At 25.1% G+C, this 18,615-nt stretch overlaps 1 protein-coding gene and 1 long non-coding RNA gene across 2 annotated transcripts; both read left to right on the top strand.

Annotated features, from left to right (window-relative positions):
- Window positions 1–4,860: 4,860 nt before the first annotated feature.
- Window positions 4,861–18,615, top strand: LOC135932084 (uncharacterized). Its single transcript, XR_010573281.1, has 3 exons — window positions 4,861–4,930; window positions 14,504–14,714; window positions 18,594–18,615. It is a non-coding gene; the product is annotated as an uncharacterized LOC135932084 (long non-coding RNA).
- On the top strand, window positions 6,686–8,629 carry LOC135922302 (uncharacterized). Its single transcript, XM_065456701.1, has 4 exons — window positions 6,686–6,816; window positions 6,890–7,010; window positions 7,657–7,921; window positions 7,967–8,629. Exons 1-4 carry the CDS (start codon window positions 6,686–6,688, stop codon window positions 8,224–8,226), a joined length of 777 nt encoding a protein of 258 aa, XP_065312773.1. The 3' UTR covers window positions 8,227–8,629.

Below are 18,615 nucleotides of genomic sequence, written 5' to 3'. Positions count from 1 at the left end.
AAAATAAAAAAAGTTCTTATTAAATTTTTATAAAATTTGGTAACTATTGTGCAGTGTTGCTAAACAGCTCGATTTGGGCCGATTTTTAAAAATAATACGATTAAGATCTTAGACAAAATAATATTATCTAAGCCCGATATAATCAGGTATTTAAAACATCGGTGAATAATTTAGCATCATAAAGAAAATACTGAGATAACAACAATTTTGATAAGCCAACAAATTAACCGTAATCTTTTGCTTAAATCAATATTTCATGTATTTCTTAACATAAAAAGCTACCTTTCCCTGGGACTGGTTCAACAAAAATTACAGATGCTGCAAATGTAGAAAACAAAATTTATTCTTTCTGGACTATTTATAGCAATGTTTTCATACACCATCCAAAAAGATCCTGAATTAAATAAAATTACGAAATTTATATACAAAAATACGCGATATACATCACCCGATTTAAAACGAAGTAATATCTATTATGGTAGATATGATGCTTGATTATATTTCAGATAAATATAATAAAAGTGAGATTCCTTTTATTTTGTCTTAAGGCTGATGTGACAAAAGTTGCATCAGGTTTTGAAAACCTGCGCATAATTGTATATATTTTTTCTGGAGAAGTCCAAGAAAATTTAATAGGGATTATTAATTTACAGTTTATTTCTGCTGAAAGCATTACTAATTGCATTTTAAAGCAACTTAATGAGTTAATTCAATGAATATGATAAACCAGGCATATGATGGTGCAAACGTTATGTCTGGCCGAAATGGAGGAGTGTAAACCCTACTTCAAAAAAAAATTAATAAAAAAGTTCCTTTTATACATTGCTACAACCACATGTTGCATCTTGTGGTTCAAAATTGGTATAATAATATTGTTATCATTTCTAATTTTTTTAATTAATTCAATGCATTGAATAATTTTTTAGACGGTTTAACGTATCCTGTAAATATGCAGGCCATACTCTTAAGAGACTTTTAGACCAGAGGTGGACTGGTCATTTAGAAACATCTCGCATCATTTATATTAATTTTGAGGCTATTGGTGAAGTATTAGTTTACCTTTCTAATAGAACTTTTAGTTCAGAGGTTAGCACTCATGATTCTGTCAAAGCCTCTGGTCTTTTATCTCAATAGGTTAATATAATTTACATTATATTAGCCATTATAATTTATGAGATATATATTAATAATAATAGATCCACTATGTATCTACAGTCAGTAGGTACTTATCAAATGGATGTAAAAATTATATTGATTCCACTATCAATATATTTAAAAAATATAAGAATCAATAATTCTATTGATTTGATTAGAATAAAGGCTGAAAAACTTTTAACAAAATTTAATCTCACTCCCCACAAATCATCAAGCGTACATAAAACGCCTATAAATTTCTAAGATTTTTTAGTCGAAACCAAATTACAATTTGATTGCGAAAAAGACTCCAATTGGAGTTCTTTAAAATTGAATTAGTATGAAATTATTGATTACTTTGTTGATAATTTTTTAGATAGATTTACACAAGATGATTATAATCATCTATCAAGTTTTAATGCATTGTCCCCCTTTGATAGTAATTATTTTATATCGTACAAAATGGCCTGATTAAATTATTAAACTTAAATATGGAAACTTTACATCATGAAATGAAAATTGACTAATAGATTAATAGCTGCAGAAGTTAAGGAAACACATAATTTTGAAAATGTCCTAAATATTATGTATAAAAAAATATCATCATGCATTTAAAGAATTGTATAAATGCTACTCAGCATTGGAGTAACAACGGCTTCTTGTGTGGCTTCCTTCTCTATAATAAAGAGAGTTCTATCGAGCACTAGAGGGTCGATGAAAGATCAAGCAAAATTTAGTAGTGATGGCTTATGAAAAAATATTAACACGATATTTATCCTTTAATTCATTTATGTTAAAATTTAAAAATAAAAATCGTCGTATTATATTTTAATATTATTTTTGTATGTTCATATTATAGTATTATTTTGTATTCATATAATATTAATAATTTTTTAATAAAAATAGCAAAAAATTTATATGAATGCCTAATTATTTGTTTTATTTTTTTTTAAATAGTGCCCCCCCCCTAAGTAAGCAGCTGGCCCCCCTAACGGAAATTTCCTGGCTACGGCCCTGGATGCATGACTAAAAATTTTTAGGGGGTAGAAAGAAAATAAAATGGCCAAAAGGCACACTTATTCGTGGTTCATGAAAAAAGCAGGGTTGTGAACCAAACCTGTATCAGCGAACTTAGATTTTCGGGATTTTTTTACAAACCCTAACTGAGCCGATTTGAAACTAGTATTTTACAAAAAATCACATATTTCTACACATAAATTTATAAATATTAATTACTTGAGCTAAGTTTCAGTATTTATAATATTTGGAAATTCTCGACCATCTTGCACAGATGTTAGTTAATTGTTAGAAACCCTTTCATTTAGCATAATTATATATTTTAAACTCAAAATATTAGGAAGGGATATTATAAAGGCCCAAAAAATATAATTAAATGAATTTAAAAAAAAATATATTAGCATAAATCTTAATATGGTATCTGTAAATTTACAGTTTTATTCAGAGTGGTTAAAAGATATTTTTCTGGTGGATCTCGTTATAGATACATCATTGTATAAGAATAAATCTAACAAATATCTCGTATAAAAATGTATCCGCAACTAAATACATTCTTGCAAATGTATCTGTATATATATAATTTTTTTTTTCGCAAGCTATTTTAATTATAATTATATAAGGTGTGCATTAATGCTTAATTTACAATTCGATTGTTAAATTTCAAATTTTGAAACGAGCTCTAAAATTTTTTATTTAATTAATCTCATCTACATACAAAATATGTAATTAAATGATAATAATAATTAATAAATTTTAATATCACATAAATAAATAATTAAATGATAAATAAAAATTATTACAATTTAATAATACATATAAAAATATATAATTTTATTTATAAGTAATAATTGTTAGATTTTAATAATAAAACATTCTCTAGGAACCCCCATTTAACTGTAACATTATTGATCACATTAAAATGTCTTCCTACCGTGGAATTTGACTGAAAGTGGTATTATATTTTATGAATAACAACTTTAAATTGGAATAATCTTATTTGAATATTCTGATCCCGACACTCATTTTAAAAGAATATTTAAAATTTGATGAGTGCCTAAATTTATATCATTATTCACATTCACTAGGCAAAGGGTGGGGGGGGGGGGGGGTGCTAAAAAATTCTGATATTAAATTACGATTATTTTTTACAGATTATTTGTTTATAATTAGCTAGAAACTTTAATAGATAATCAACTATTAAATTTAACATATTGAAGTTATCCATCCATTGAAATAAAATTCTTCTGGTTTGTTTTTATAATGAATTAAATTGGACATAATATTTAATGAATTTAATCCAAATATTATTATTTTTGATATAAAAACATAGATAAGATACAAGTAATCGATACTTTTGATAAAAGTTTAACTAAATAGAGATATCACATTTTTTATCTAGATACTTTAATAACCTTTGATTCTATCTTAGAATGAATACCTTAAATGGTCCTCCTTTATTAAATATTGAGGGCTATAAATTTTAAAATTTTTAAACCTTTATATCAAAAATATTGAAATATTTATCAAACAATCAATCTATTCTAGACAAAATATCAAGAGAGGACGAAAAATTTTTAAGCTTAAAAGTTTATGCAGTTCATAGACTTGCTTATTCAAATTCTATCGGTTTGCTACAATTTTGAGAATTGTGTACTTTAGAAGTCTCTAGGTTTTGAGTAATGGCTCTAATTCAGCTATATTTTATATGATTTTTGTTAAAATTATTTATTTTTCCCTAACACACATATTCCTGAACCCTAACCTAAACTCGAATGTTCCCAAATCTGAGATCGAACACTTTATCTTTTTCTGAATTCCAGTCCGAAATTTTTAGCGGATTTACAGGATTGGAGAAGAATCCTTGTTACGTCACTGATAGCTGAATTTCTACTTAAAATTAGTTGGGCTCATAAATACGAAATAAATTAGTGCGTCTGGTTTGTTTTTATAATGAATTAAATTGGACATAATATTTAATGAATTTAATCCAAATATTATTATTTTTGATATAAAAACATAGATAAGATACAAGTAATCGATACTTTTGATAAAAGTTTATCTAAATAGAGATATCACATTTTTTATCTAGATACTTTAATAACCTTTGATTCTATCTTAGAATGAATACCTTAAATGGTCCTCCTTTATTAAATATTGAGGGCTATAAATTTTAAAATTTTTAAACCTTTATATCAAAAATATTGAAATATTTATCAAACAATCAATCTATTCTAGACAAAATATCAAGAGAGGACGAAAAATTTTTAAGCTTAAAAGTTTATGCAGTTCATAGACTTGCTTATTCAAATTCTATCGGTTTGCTACAATTTTGAGAATTGTGTACTTTAGAAGTCTCTAGGTTTTGAGTAATGGCTCTAATTCAGCTATATTTTATATGATTTTTGTTAAAATTATTTATTTTTCCCTAACACACATATTCCTGAACCCTAACCTAAACTCGAATGTTCCCAAATCTGAGATCGAACACTTTATCTTTTTTCTGAATTCCAGTCCGAAATTTTTAGCGGATTTACAGGATTGGAGAAGAATCCTTGTTACGTCACTGATAGCTGAATTTCTACTTAAAATTAGTTGGGCTCATAAATACGAAATAAATTAGTGGCTATTTGTTATAAAACATGAACGGTTGGAATTTATTTTATTAAATCCACAATTTTTAAAAATAACCGAAATAGATCAGTATTATGACTAATGTCGGGCATCGTATGATCAGATCGTGATTTAATCAATTTAGCAGGTCCGATCTCCTTTCTCAAAGGTAATTTTATATTTTACGAAAGGCTTAAAGCGCCTTATATTAAATATATTTTAACAATAAAAATTTAATTTGATGATTTCATTAAAACATAGATATTGGATATGGACTAGGTTTATATTTACATCTTTTAATCTCAAATAGTTTTATAGTTTTAAGGTACCCACTAAAAATCTTACCTGATCTTTACAGCCAATACATTTTTTATGCAACTCGCTCTAGCATAAGCAACAAGCTCATCTCTAGTTAGACATTCCCCATGAGGTGTATTTGTGAACTTAATATACATCAAAAAAGTAACATCTTAGAAAACGACTATCTTGACTCCTAAATTATAAATAATTCCTTATAGAATCTTAAATCTATTTAATGATCTGATACTTACTAGTTGAGCTTAATATCAGGGGCGTCACTAGCTTTTACAATCTCAGGGGGCTCAAAAATGTTTTTTTTTTAAAAATGTTTCAAAATTACCTTTTTATTTATTTTAGCTAACATTATCAAAATTATATAAAAAAAATTCAAAATTTTGAAAGGGCCCTTCAAATTTTTTAGGAAGTCTGACCCCCTACGTGCCTCCCCCTAGCGCTACTGTTTAATATAAATCTGTAACAGTCTGGGTAACACTTCTAAATGAATCAAGAACTGGCCCTAAAGAACTTCGATTCTTAACAGTTCACATTTTAAAACAATCTCCAATATAACTGATAAGAAATAATGCTCGAATTTCAATTCTAATACACATCATATTGATTAGAACCCTCAGATTTCTTAGCCATCCTATAACAAACCAAACACATCTATTTATGAATTTTAACCTTTATAAATGGGCATCTTAAACTTGTCAATATAATCTTACAAGCTTAAAAAATAAAATTATGTATACATGAAGAAACTAAAGTTCCGCCTATCAAAATATTTGTTATTGGCTACTGGCTGATTCCCTTGGCATAAAAAAATGACGTTAATTGTATATAATAAATTCTAAACTTATATATTGCAAAAAAGAAATTCTTAATATGCTTGTGAGAAAAGGGTGCCAAGGCCATTATTTCGACCAGATGATATTATTTTTTTAAAATAAGACTATTTTTAAAAATATTTCATAATAATAACATTTCTATCTAAATAACATTTCTGTCTAATGTTAATGCCATATACAATCTGAGTAAATATACCCTATTTGAACTAAGGATAATATTTTTTTGTGAACACAACTGTATAAAATTATAAAAGTAGTTTTTAAAGCATATTTTAAAATAAATAACAACAAAAACGAATATATTGGAAATCATTCATTTTTATCGAAAACAAATAGGGGAGACCGGGGATAGTGTGTTCCCGGGGTAGGTATTTCCTTCTTAAATAATTTAAAAATTAATAAAGTTTAAGATTTGTAATTTAAGCCAAATATGTATTATAATAAGGTGCTTAAGTAGATCCAAAATTGTTTCGGACAAAATTGCTCATGAAAAATTTTAAATGCAAATTTAAGTTTCAACATACCCAAAGTAACTTTTTTAAATTTTACATTTTCACGAATAACTTTTTTTATAAAAGTTGTTCAGACTTAATATAAATTCTAAATGATAAAAAAATCTCCATTTTATCATATATAAAAATATTGACAATCATTATGTTATTTTAATATTCTAAATTTAATTTTTAAATGATCCTGTGGACCTGGGGAAGGTATTAGCGGGGTGCGTCTTTTCCTTTTACATACATTCATTAAAATATTGGTTCTGATTTTGTAAAATGGTTCGAACATATATTAGAAAAACTAACAAAGAAAATAATGATAATCAAAAGGCAAGTATTCTTCAAATGCTGAAATATAAGATACCTTTGACAGTTATAACCAAGAATACGAATTTAAGTTATGGGAGGTATATTTATATATTTAAATTAGTATATATTTAAGAAACTAAGCATTAAGAGGTATAATAAATTGTTCAAAAGAAATGAAGATTTTCAAGAGCGATATCTTTACAGATCAGTATTTTCTCCTATTCAAGAAGCTAAATTAACAGATTATTTAATTAAAGGATCAAGATTATTTTCAGGATTATGCCCTAATCAAGTATTTTAATCCTTTGTTATATCATATATCTCTGTAAAATGATTTTTTTTATAATCTTTAAATTTATGTCATGGTATTTCTTTAGTTAAATAATAATAAACTTGAGAAAATTTTTTAAAATTATTTACATTATATGTTAATGAAACATCTTTATTAATTTTAAAATACTTTAAAGTAAGAATTTAACTTATACATTAGAATGATATTTATTTAAGTGTGTATGATATATATGTAAATAAAATGATGCTGCCATGTATATATATTAATTTTAAAATGATGCTGCCATGTATTAATATTAATTTTAAAATGATTTATTCAATGTAGCATTATATATATTATATCATGCATTAAATCATATCTTACCTATATATTAAAGATTTAATTATGTGTGAATGATATATATTTAAAACAAAATGATGCTGCCATGTATATTAATTTTAAAATGATTTATTCATTGATTTAGCATTAAATTATATCATGCATTAAAACATATTTTGGTTCTTACCTATACATTAGAGGTTTAATTATGTATGATATATTTTATTATATTAATTATTAAATAAATTCAGAATAAAATTTAAGAATTAGGATTTTAATTAGATTGCCTTAATATATAAATAATTTAATGTCTTATGTTTAAATTTAGGTTAGAGTTTTAGCTTATCAAATGGCCAAGAGGTATAGTTTACAAGTACCAAAATCTTGTGAAATAACTCAATCAGCTGGTGAAGACTGGGTTGGAGCATTTATTAAAAGAAATCCAACCATTTCTTTGAGAACACCAGAGGCTACAAGTATAGCCAGGGCTACCAATTTTAATATGAAAATGGTTGATTTATTTTTTAATTATTTGACTGTCACAAGGGAAAATAACTTTCTACCATGTGATATATATAATATGGATGAAACTGGTTAATTAAAATATAAATGATAGCAAATCTTTAATATTTTCATAGGATTAACAACAGTTCAACGGCCTAATAAAGTTATTGCAAGGAAAGGCGAAAAACAGGTTGTGGCAATTACTACATCAGAATGTGGTACACTTATGACCTTGGCAATTGCTGTCAATGCTCTAGGAAATTCTATTCCACCTATGTTTATATATCCCAGGAAAAAATTTTATGATCATTATTTAAGAGATGGCCCTGTAGGATGCATTGGCGTGTCTAATGGTTCTGGGTGGATGCTGGCTGAAGATTTTATATATTTTTAAAATCATTTTATAAAATACACTAAGCCCAGTCAAGATAAAAAAGTTTTGCTTATATTAGATAATCATAAATCTCACCAATCTATTGAAGTCATTGAGCTGTGCTCTGACAGTGGTATAGTTCTATTGACTCTCCCTCCCCTCTTCACCTTACAAAAAAATAGCCAGATCTAGGGCTAATAATCTGAAAAAAAAATCAAACCAATAATAAAAAAAGTTTAAATATGAATGCTGGCAAAAAAGAATTTTGTTTAGTGTGCCACAAAAACTATCAAACTCACCACCATAATGAAGATTGGATTGTCATTTATGGGCACATGGATCATGTTGTGATTTTAATCCATTTTTTATATGTAATAAATGTGTTGTATGTTAATATTATATGTTTGTTATGATTTTTATATGAAAAAAATGAATAAAATGCTTAGAAAATGATAGTCTAAAACATGCCCCACAAAAGGATAATACATCCCCCGTCTCTTTTTCATGACTCAAAAATTTTCATTTTTTTTAAATTTAAATTTAAAAAAATATATAATATTTTTTTATTAGATATTAATTTCTACCGTAGATAATTATATAAAGAATAAAATAACATCAAAATTATTTTGATAAATTATTTCTCCTCCTTTTCACAGCCTCTCAATTTTTTATGGACAATATAACCCCGGTCTCCCCTAATGGTGACTAGGGGAGACCAGGTTATATTGAACACAGGGGAACGTTAGGTCCCAGTTATATTTTGAGCTATTCTGGAAATTTTAACTTAACGTAGATAATTATGTCATACATGATTGTCTAAAAAAGATTTGAAAAATATTTAGTATTTTAATATTTACCGAATAAAAAGTGATTTAGGAAACCAAAAGTAATAAAAATAAATTGCAAACTCTATCCTTTATATCTATAATTAAAACATTTAAAATCTTATTAAATAAATTTTAAGAAAGTTTAAACCCTATTTTTTAATCTAACAAATCTTCAGAATTAATTAACAGGAATTATTACGTTTTTGAATGATATTTACATAGTTATAGGGCTTGATCATAGTTGGTAATAGTATAGTCGTGACACGTTATTTTAGCTCATTTTACTATTTACTAGTAGAGCAAAATTATAAAGAGGAGAGGAAGATCTTTGTACAGAATATTATGGAAAAGCCTTAATATCCCAAAACATTAGTCATAAATTTATCGTTACCTATAGGTAAAATTATTTATATTTTTTTAGGCACTCTAAAATCAATATTGTAATGTTATGTATTAAATATTATTAATTAAATCAAATGTGTCATAATCTTTAGTCTTACCGAAATGCCGATTTTGAACCTAGAGTATGTCATAGTTGGAACAAATAATTTTTTTTAAAAATTAATATATTAATTATTTCAAATAATATACTTTAAGCAGTGACCCCTACAACGGGGGGGGGGGTCCGAAGCAACTGCTTCTATAAATTTCTATGGGGGTACTTTTTTTTTTTAAATTTTTTTAATTTTTTATTTTAAAATTTTAAAAAAATTTTTTTATTTTATTATTTTAAAAATTTTTATGGTCGATGTTTAGCAAATTAGTTTGTTATCCGATATTTCTTATCATAAAATTATTTTTCCACTTTCAAGATTTGGCGCAAAATTAAAATTTTATCAAAGGGAATAGTAAAAATTTAAATATTAAATCTTATATATAATCATTTATAATTTTTAGATCATTGTCAAAATATGCCCAAAAATATTAACCAAAAAAAATATAAATGCTTATCCCGCAATCAAGCCTTCTGGGGGAACAGGCAACAAGATGGCAATATGATGAGCCTTATTAAACTTATTGCAGATTCTGAGCCTGTTCTTAAAATGTATATACAAGATAATGAAGAAAGAAGAAGTGAGAAAAAAATTAAGGGATTAAAATCTAAATTATATTCAAATCTGTTATCATATAATAACATAAATATTCTTATTGAAACCATGAAAAATATGGTTATAAAAAAAATTCAAAAGGAGATTGAATTCAACAGGTGCTATTCAATTATAGTTGATGGCACATATGATGTATCGAAATCAGAAGCAATAGCTTTGATAGTGAGATATGTTGAAAATAGCGAGACACCTAAGCCCGTTGAAAGGCTGATAGACATTTATTGTACGGGAAATACAACGGGCCTCGATATTAAAAAGAATATAATATCCAAGCTTGGCTCCATGAATCTACCCCTCGAATTCCTAGTGGGGCAAAGCTATGATGGCGCCTCAAACATGAGTGGAAGAATTAATGGAGTGCAGGCTTTGATTAGAGCGGAGGCGCCAAAGGCAGCTTTTATTTGGTGCTATTGTCATCGATTAAATTTAATAGTTGTTCAATTATGCCAATCAGTAAAAGAGCTGCGAAATGTCTTGGGAATATTAGACGAAATTTACGTATATTTTAATGGTGTTAAAAGATATGAAGTACTCAAAACATGTCAGAGTGATTTACTGACAAAATCACATAGATTTTTACGCATCACCACTCGGTAATATTATCTTAATTGTTTCGATATATAATGTTTATTTTATATTTATAGAAGCTGGTCATATAAGGCGATTGTAATTTTTTTCCTACTTTATGATGCTTTGAGGGCAGCTTTGGCAAATTTAAAGGATTCTGAAGATCCTGCCACTTCCACTATGGCTAGTGCTATAGTCTATAGAATAGAAAAATTTGATTTTATTTTATCACTATGTGTTTTGGATAAAATATTGTTGATAACAAGCTTGGCTTGTACAAAATTGCAAACCATTTCGAAGGATATAGGGTTTGCAATAAATCAAATTCAATTGGTAAAAGATTGCCTGATTAATCTGAGAAGTATAATTTAAATTATTATCTTTTATTATTTTATAATCCTAAAATAGATAATAACACTGAATTTTTGGATGTCTTTTCAAAGGCCCAAGATTTTACGAAGAAGAGAAATTTACCTTTTGATTTTGAAAGTTCAAGACTTCAAACATTACAATCCAAAAAGGAGAGATATATATATACTTTCATCATTAAATATAATATTTTATTTTAGCTTTAAAATCAGTGTTTTATGCTGCACTTGTTTTAGTTATTATGCAGTTTAGTGAAAGATTTAACGATGAATCGATAAAATTTTTGAGTCAAACATCATTTTTTACCCCAAAGGGAATGGCGGAAAAGGCAATTGTTAAAGATGATATCAAGGATATCTGTGAATTTTATCAATTAAATACAAATCAAGTTTTTGAGGAAATGTTGATGTTTAGAAATATTTATAAAATGGCTAAAACGGGGGACGTAATTATTACTCGTGACCTAGAGGTTAAAGAAGATTTGTCAGATTCTGAGAATTGTAAATTTATTTAATTAAAATATTTTTACTAATACATTATTTAGCTTCTTCTGATGATGATAATATGAATGATTCAGACTGGAGAAACTATTCATTTATTTTACCTTATCATCTGCTTATAAATTTTTCTGCTTTCCCAAATTTAACAATATTATATAAATATTTATTAACTATTCCTACTACATCATGTACTGCCGAAAGGGTCATGAGTAAAATTAAACTAATTAAAACAAGACTTCGTAGTGTCATGAAAGATCCATTTCTTAATAATTTAACCATTTTATCAATGGAAAATAATTTATTTAAACAATTAAATATTGATAAAATTATAAATTCTTTTGCTTTCTCTTCCCCTAATTTATCAATTATTAATTTAAAAATAATATTTTTAAAGCATATATTTTTTACATTATATTTATATTATAATAAATATTGATGCAATAAAAATTATTTTTAAAATTTATTGGTGTCAAAAAATAATTTACAATGGGGGGGGGGGTACTTTAGGGGGGTATTCTGCTTCTATCCCTCAAAAAGTGTAGGGGTCACTGACTTTAAGGATACAGAAGATGTTTTATATTCAGATTAGTCTAATATTATTGAATTTATATAGGTGAGAACAAAAAATTCCAACCATCCCCGTTCCTTAATAATTTTTATCCTTCTCCTAAATGGAAAATTAGCACATTTGTGTATTTTGGCATTTTAAGCTAGTTGTCATTAATGTATCATTATTACATAAATTATGCTTATAACTAAGCAATTCGGTTATCTATTACTAATAATTATATTTTACCATAATAAACTTCATAATTAATAACTAATTCATATTCGCGAATCCCTGGTGTCTAGTATAGAAAGAACATGAGAGAAATATGCATTTATTAAAGTGAGCCCCCCCCCCGTTCCATCCAAGCCAAAAGTATAAAATACTTTAAACACCTAAATCTTAATAAGCTACCATTTCGAAATCAAGTATATAAATTTGGTTGTTAAATATTTCTTAGAAATAGTTTTTAAATACTTAACAATTAATTTTATAAAAATAATTCATATCGAATATTTAATTAAAAGACATGAAAATCGAATCGAATATAAAGTATTTGATTCGATTTGATTTTACAAGATCTATACGGATAAACTTGCATATTAATCAGTTTGAGTAGTTCTGATATCTCTAAGATGTATAGACTATAAATAAATTGTGCGCCTGCCTGCTTTAAAATTTGGTCAAAATTTATATAAACCCATTATTGTATACTATTAAAATATTGTCTTGTCTTGATAATTTAGGTACTTGCTCTATTTCGCTATATGGGCAAATATTATTTTTTTCTAATTATAGTTATAAACGATGGACCATAAAACTAATGATATTATTTTAAACTGATTTATAATTGTTGAATTTTGAATAGCAGAAATTTTATATCTGAAATAAATAAACAACTTTTAAAGGTACCAGTAGATCTTTAATTTGGGCCTAAAATCTTAATTTCTTATAACCTTCCCTACATTTATTAAAACTATTTCATTAAATAAATTATATTATACAATAATATTCTATAAACCTATTTAATGGATGCCGTTTTGAATAAAATTTACTCTTTACTTTTCTTAGTTGAAAAATTACGTAAAATTTTTTTTAAAAAAAATTAAAATAAATATTGATAGTTTGGAAAGGTTGTGTATTTTTTTTTATAGTAATAGATAAAAAAAAAATTCGTGTATTTTATTTTTATTTTTACCTGTAATTTTTTTGTTTGATCAAATTTATTTTATTTTATTTTAAAAATCGAAGGAAAAAAAAATCAATCAATAATTAGGGATATATATCTGTTAAGTTATTTCTTTACAATAATTTCCAATTTTTAAAAACTATTTAAAAAAAATAATTAAACCTAATTTTGTTTTATTTTAAAAATTGAGAATAAAAATTATATAATCAGAAATCAAAATGCTGACTATAGTATATAAAAATGAATAATATGAATATTATTTGGTCAAAATTATAAATCAAAATTCAAAGAGTGGTGTATCAATTCTCGAATGGATTTGAAGGTAAAAAAATGAAGATACATTATGAATTTTTTTTAGGAAGCATTTATAGCGCAATTTTTATTTTATTCTCTTATTGTTATGGGGAGCCATCTCGAGCTAAAATGATAATCACTATATATATGTCGTCCTAGGTTTGTTTTTAAGAACTTTTTAAAAGAGATAATATTTTTGGAACTTGTTTAAAATGAATTTTGCTTTTGAACATGCTTTTGCTTTTTTCTGGCGATCCCACTAAAATTAATCTTTTTCCTATTAAAAAAAGATTAATTTTAATCAAATTAAATCGAAACAAATAATATTAAGATGATATATATAATAGATTCTAGCAGATTTCTTTAGAATTATAAATGAATTTGTAAATGTTATAATAAATAGCATATTATAGCTAGTAAGAGCATATTTTTAAATTTAGGCATATATTGAATATTCAGTAAATCTTAATTATTTTATATAATTTTTTTATTAAAAATAGGCGATTATTGCTCTATTTTATTGACAAATAATTTTTAAATTATTTCTAGAAAAGGTTAAAATGTAAAGGGTTTATTAGATAACAAAAAAAATTTTCAGGTTATAAAGATCTCCCAAAAAGATAATATTCATAGCAGTTTTTAATATAAATCAAAATAATTGATACGAAAAGAAGCAGGTAATCTAAAGTATTCTTGCAATAAATTAAAGTGTTAAAAATTTTGACAATACTTATATATTTCTAAAAAAAATTACGATATAAAGAAATATTTCATTAAACAAATAAATTTTATATTGATTAATTTATAGTAGAGAAAATCCGTGAAAAATATTTTATAAATTTTAGTCAAATGTGAAACTTCTTTTCTCTCTTTCTCTCTCTCTCTATATATATAAGGAAACAAATCCAAATTATGATACTCGTAAAAAAATCGGTTCCCCTAACTATAAAGGCAGTGATAGGAAGAGTAGTTTCAGGAACGAAGTGAAAGGCTGTTGGAAGGGTTTCAAGGAGTTTATTACCAAACGAATCCAGCTCTCTCGACTGGCTTTGATATTAGGACTTCTCTTGTTACTCTTAATGGTAATTTTGGCTAGCCTCTTATTTTGTAAGTAGTTTGTATAAAGAATTGTTATTTTTTTTAAAAATAAAAATATAATAAATTAAGGGGTAAATTATCATCTAAATATAATTATAGACGTAGCCAAGATTTTTTGAGTGGATTTTTTTCCATAATATTTATTGGAGGGCTTTAGGCCGGCTTGTTGTAGGCCTTTGTTTAAGTTACATTTTTTAAAAATAATTTTGATTCTAAGGCTGTGACCTAAATATCAAAAATATAATTCGAAAACTTTCGTAACTTTTACGAAAAATTCGTAACTTTTACGAAAAAGAAATAAGTTATTTTTAATAAAAAAAAAATCGTTGCAAAATTCATTTTTTCGAATTTATGAAAGTTTATTAATTTTTTAAAGTTAGAGAAATTAATTAAAATTTAATAAATTTTTGGTTGTTTATAAAACTGTAAAATATTTACGAAAAAAAACAATATTAATTTACATTTAAATTATAATAAGAAATGGGCAGTTATATTCATCAAATGAGAAATGTTTAAATTAAATGGGAAGGGAAGTATAAAAATAATTTGGTAGAATTTTAAATTCAAAAATTTACAAAACTTTTAAAAAATTTTAATGAAGATTTTGGACATGTTTAATAATTTTATAAAGTTAAGGAAGTTTTGAATGTAATGTTGTATTCAATTTTTTTCGAGAATTTATATTAGTTTAAAATTGTATTTAGCAAAACTTGCAAAAGGAAAATCTCTTCCCTATGCCCCACTTTTACCTCTGAATTCAATAAATTATTCATCAAATTATTTCATTTCGAATGATCTTATACATAATAAAGCAAACTTTTCCATTTTAAATTGGGTTGATATTTAATTTTTTTCATTAGTAAGTTTTTTTTTCTCGTTTCCTTTATACTGTTTTAGGCTTATTTTTGATGTACAATCGATTCGAAAAACTAGAATTTAGGTGAATTACAAATTTTCTTTAAATATTGTTAATAAAAATTAATTAATTAATTCATGAATTAAATTCGTTTTATTAATATTAAGAACATCCTAATGAAAAAACGAAAAATATAATAATTCGAATATTTTATAATTGATTTATAATGACAGTTAATCTCCATAATAAATGCCTTTACCCCCCCCCCCCCATCTCTCTATAAAAGAATCACTTTGACCGAAAACCGAATAATAATATACTTGCTGAAATTTACCACCTTCCATTTTGAAATGAGAATCAAATCTTTATATCTTGAAGAATAAATTCCATCGAGGTTTGAAGGTCTTTTAATTGGTCATAAAACAAATATATAAGAAAACAAATTTATATAAAGATTTCTTTTTTTAACACTATGGCGCAAGGGCGTAGCCAAGAGTTTTCTACGGGGGATAGGGGGGGGATCATATTTTATTACATTGAATAATTTTTTTGTAACATTAACAATTAATTAGAATCATTATATAATTTTATTAAAATCAATCATATTTACAAATTGATAATTTTGATCACAAATCTTAAAATATTGGAAAATTCTAAATATTTAAGAGCAAATATAACATAATAAAAATATTATAGCTATATAACCCAGTATGTAAACAACAAAATATAGAATTAAACCTTATGATGATAAAGTTAATCAATTCATAAATGGAAATTTAATTTTCTTTGCGCTTGCGCTGATTTTTTTTATGATTCTCTATTTATATTAGCCTGTGTCCTAAATATCAAAAATATAAATAAATAAATTTATTAATTTTGAAGGAAAAAAATACATAAGCTATTTTTAAGACCGTGTCCTAAATGTTTTGAAAAAAATCCCAAATATAAATTTTCGCAAATTTTCACAAATTAATAAAATTATAAAAAAATAAATAAAAAAAACCATCAAAAAAATAAAAAAAATAAAAAAAACCATCAAAAAACTAAAACGAAACATAAAACAAAACATAAAACAAAACATAAAACAAAACAAACAAGTACTTTAATATTTACTATTTTATAAAAATTACCCAAATAAATAAATTTTGGAAAATTTTATTAAAATTTATTAATTTCTATTATTTTTTTAAAAAAAATTGTTTTTAACGAAAAATGATTTCGAACATTATTTTATTTTCATATTAAAAATAACTTATGTTATTTTTTTCTTCAAAATTAACAAATTTTTTATTTATATTTTTTAGATTTAGGACACAGCCTTAATGTAAAAATAAAATAGCGTTCTAGATCATTTTTCGTCATTTATAAAAATTTATTATTTTTTAAAAATGATAGAAATAAATAAATTTTAATAAAATTTTGCTTAATAATTAAATTTGTGTACGTTATATGAGAAAAAAACTTGTAAGTAATATAAGTATTTGGTGGTATTGTTATTTTTAGTATTTTATTCTCATTTTTTTCGTTTTTTTCGTTTTTTTTATTTTTTGGTTGTTTTTTTAGTTTTTGTTATGATCGTTTTTTATATTTTAATTTTTAAAAAACTTTAGGAAAGTTAATAAAAGATTTCGGGCATGTTTCATAATTTTATTAATTTGCCAAAATTTATAAATTTTAAGGATTTTTCAATATATTTAGGACACAGCTTTAAGTGCTGGTTCATTCAATTGATTTTCTGATGCCGTACTTCTGAAGGGGTTTTATTCTCCTTAATGAAGTAAACCTCTCATTTATACTTTAGTAATAGAAATTATTGCCAAAATATCGGTAATTTGCTAATTAGGAAAAAAATTACAAAATATATTTTAAAGTATACAATGTTTCCACGTTCTTAAAGGATAATTTATTAAAATTAATCTTTCATACCAAGATATATCTTAAATAATTGTCCATATTGAACGAAATTTTTCATACCAATATCAATATCAAGTTCTTAAGATGGATTTTTAGGTAATAAATAGCATTTTTATATGGATAGAGCCATTTTGAATCACAAATCGTTCATAGTCAAAAAGTATTCAAAAGTGGAATAAAAACGGTTATTCTATAATACCCTCAAATGAGTCCGCGTTAATATTGAAACGATTGTTTGCCTAGGTCGAGATTTACAAATTTCAAAATCATATAATATCGCATTAGCTGAATATATATAAATCTCATGATTTATTGGCCGATATTATTTCTTAGTTTTCTTAGTTGTAATATAATAATATTCGTATAAAACCACAGTCAAATCCATATTAATATTTTAAAAAATATTGCCTAAAATTGTTGTGCAATTAAATAATTTATTAATATATTCCAATGCTAAAAAAATAGACTGTCTTATTGAATCTAATAATGTATCTGCTTCAAATGAAATTTTGGTTCAGGCTATTCTGCTATTTCTCCAAGGGCGATCTAAATAAACTCTTCAAGATCCAAACGAAAGCTCCATAGTGTCTGGCATGCTTTTTGCATTTTTTTCTTCTTGTTGCACAAGATCTTAAAAATAATTCTATTCAGAATAATATATCTAATGATTCCTAGCCTCCATACTTTATTTCTTCAATATTTATATTTTTAGATTCTTCATTTAGTTCAATAGTTTTATTTGTATTATTTATGCATCAGATTGTGACGATTAATAATTAGTTATTTTTCTGGAACTATTATTGGGTTTAGTTTATAAATTTTATAAATTACTTTTAGGTTTTTGGTTGATAAAATTTTCTTATGAATATATGCTTCATATTTTCCTGGGAAAAATTTTATTACACAAGAAAGAAATATAAAAATTAATTTAACTTTTTGCTAAAATTTATAGAATATAATCTATTTGAAATAAATACTTTGCATTTCACATTTCATGAAACCTTTTATATTTTTCAAAAAAAATTGTAAGAGTGGGTGGGGAGGGTTGGGAGAGCTGTACATGCCTGCTTTTCTGACATAAATTATTACTTTAAATTTTAAACAAAAATGATCATAAGATAAATATATTGCGGTTCTGGC

Source organism: Gordionus sp. m RMFG-2023, chromosome 1 (genome assembly GCF_954871325.1).
Source record: "Gordionus sp. m RMFG-2023 chromosome 1, tfGorSpeb1-WG-v2, whole genome shotgun sequence".
In the NCBI taxonomy this organism is placed as follows: Eukaryota; Metazoa; Nematomorpha; class Gordioida; order Chordodea; family Parachordodidae; genus Gordionus; species Gordionus sp. m RMFG-2023.
Note: the sequence above shows the minus strand (reverse complement) of the source record. Positions and strands in the feature narration are given on the sequence as shown.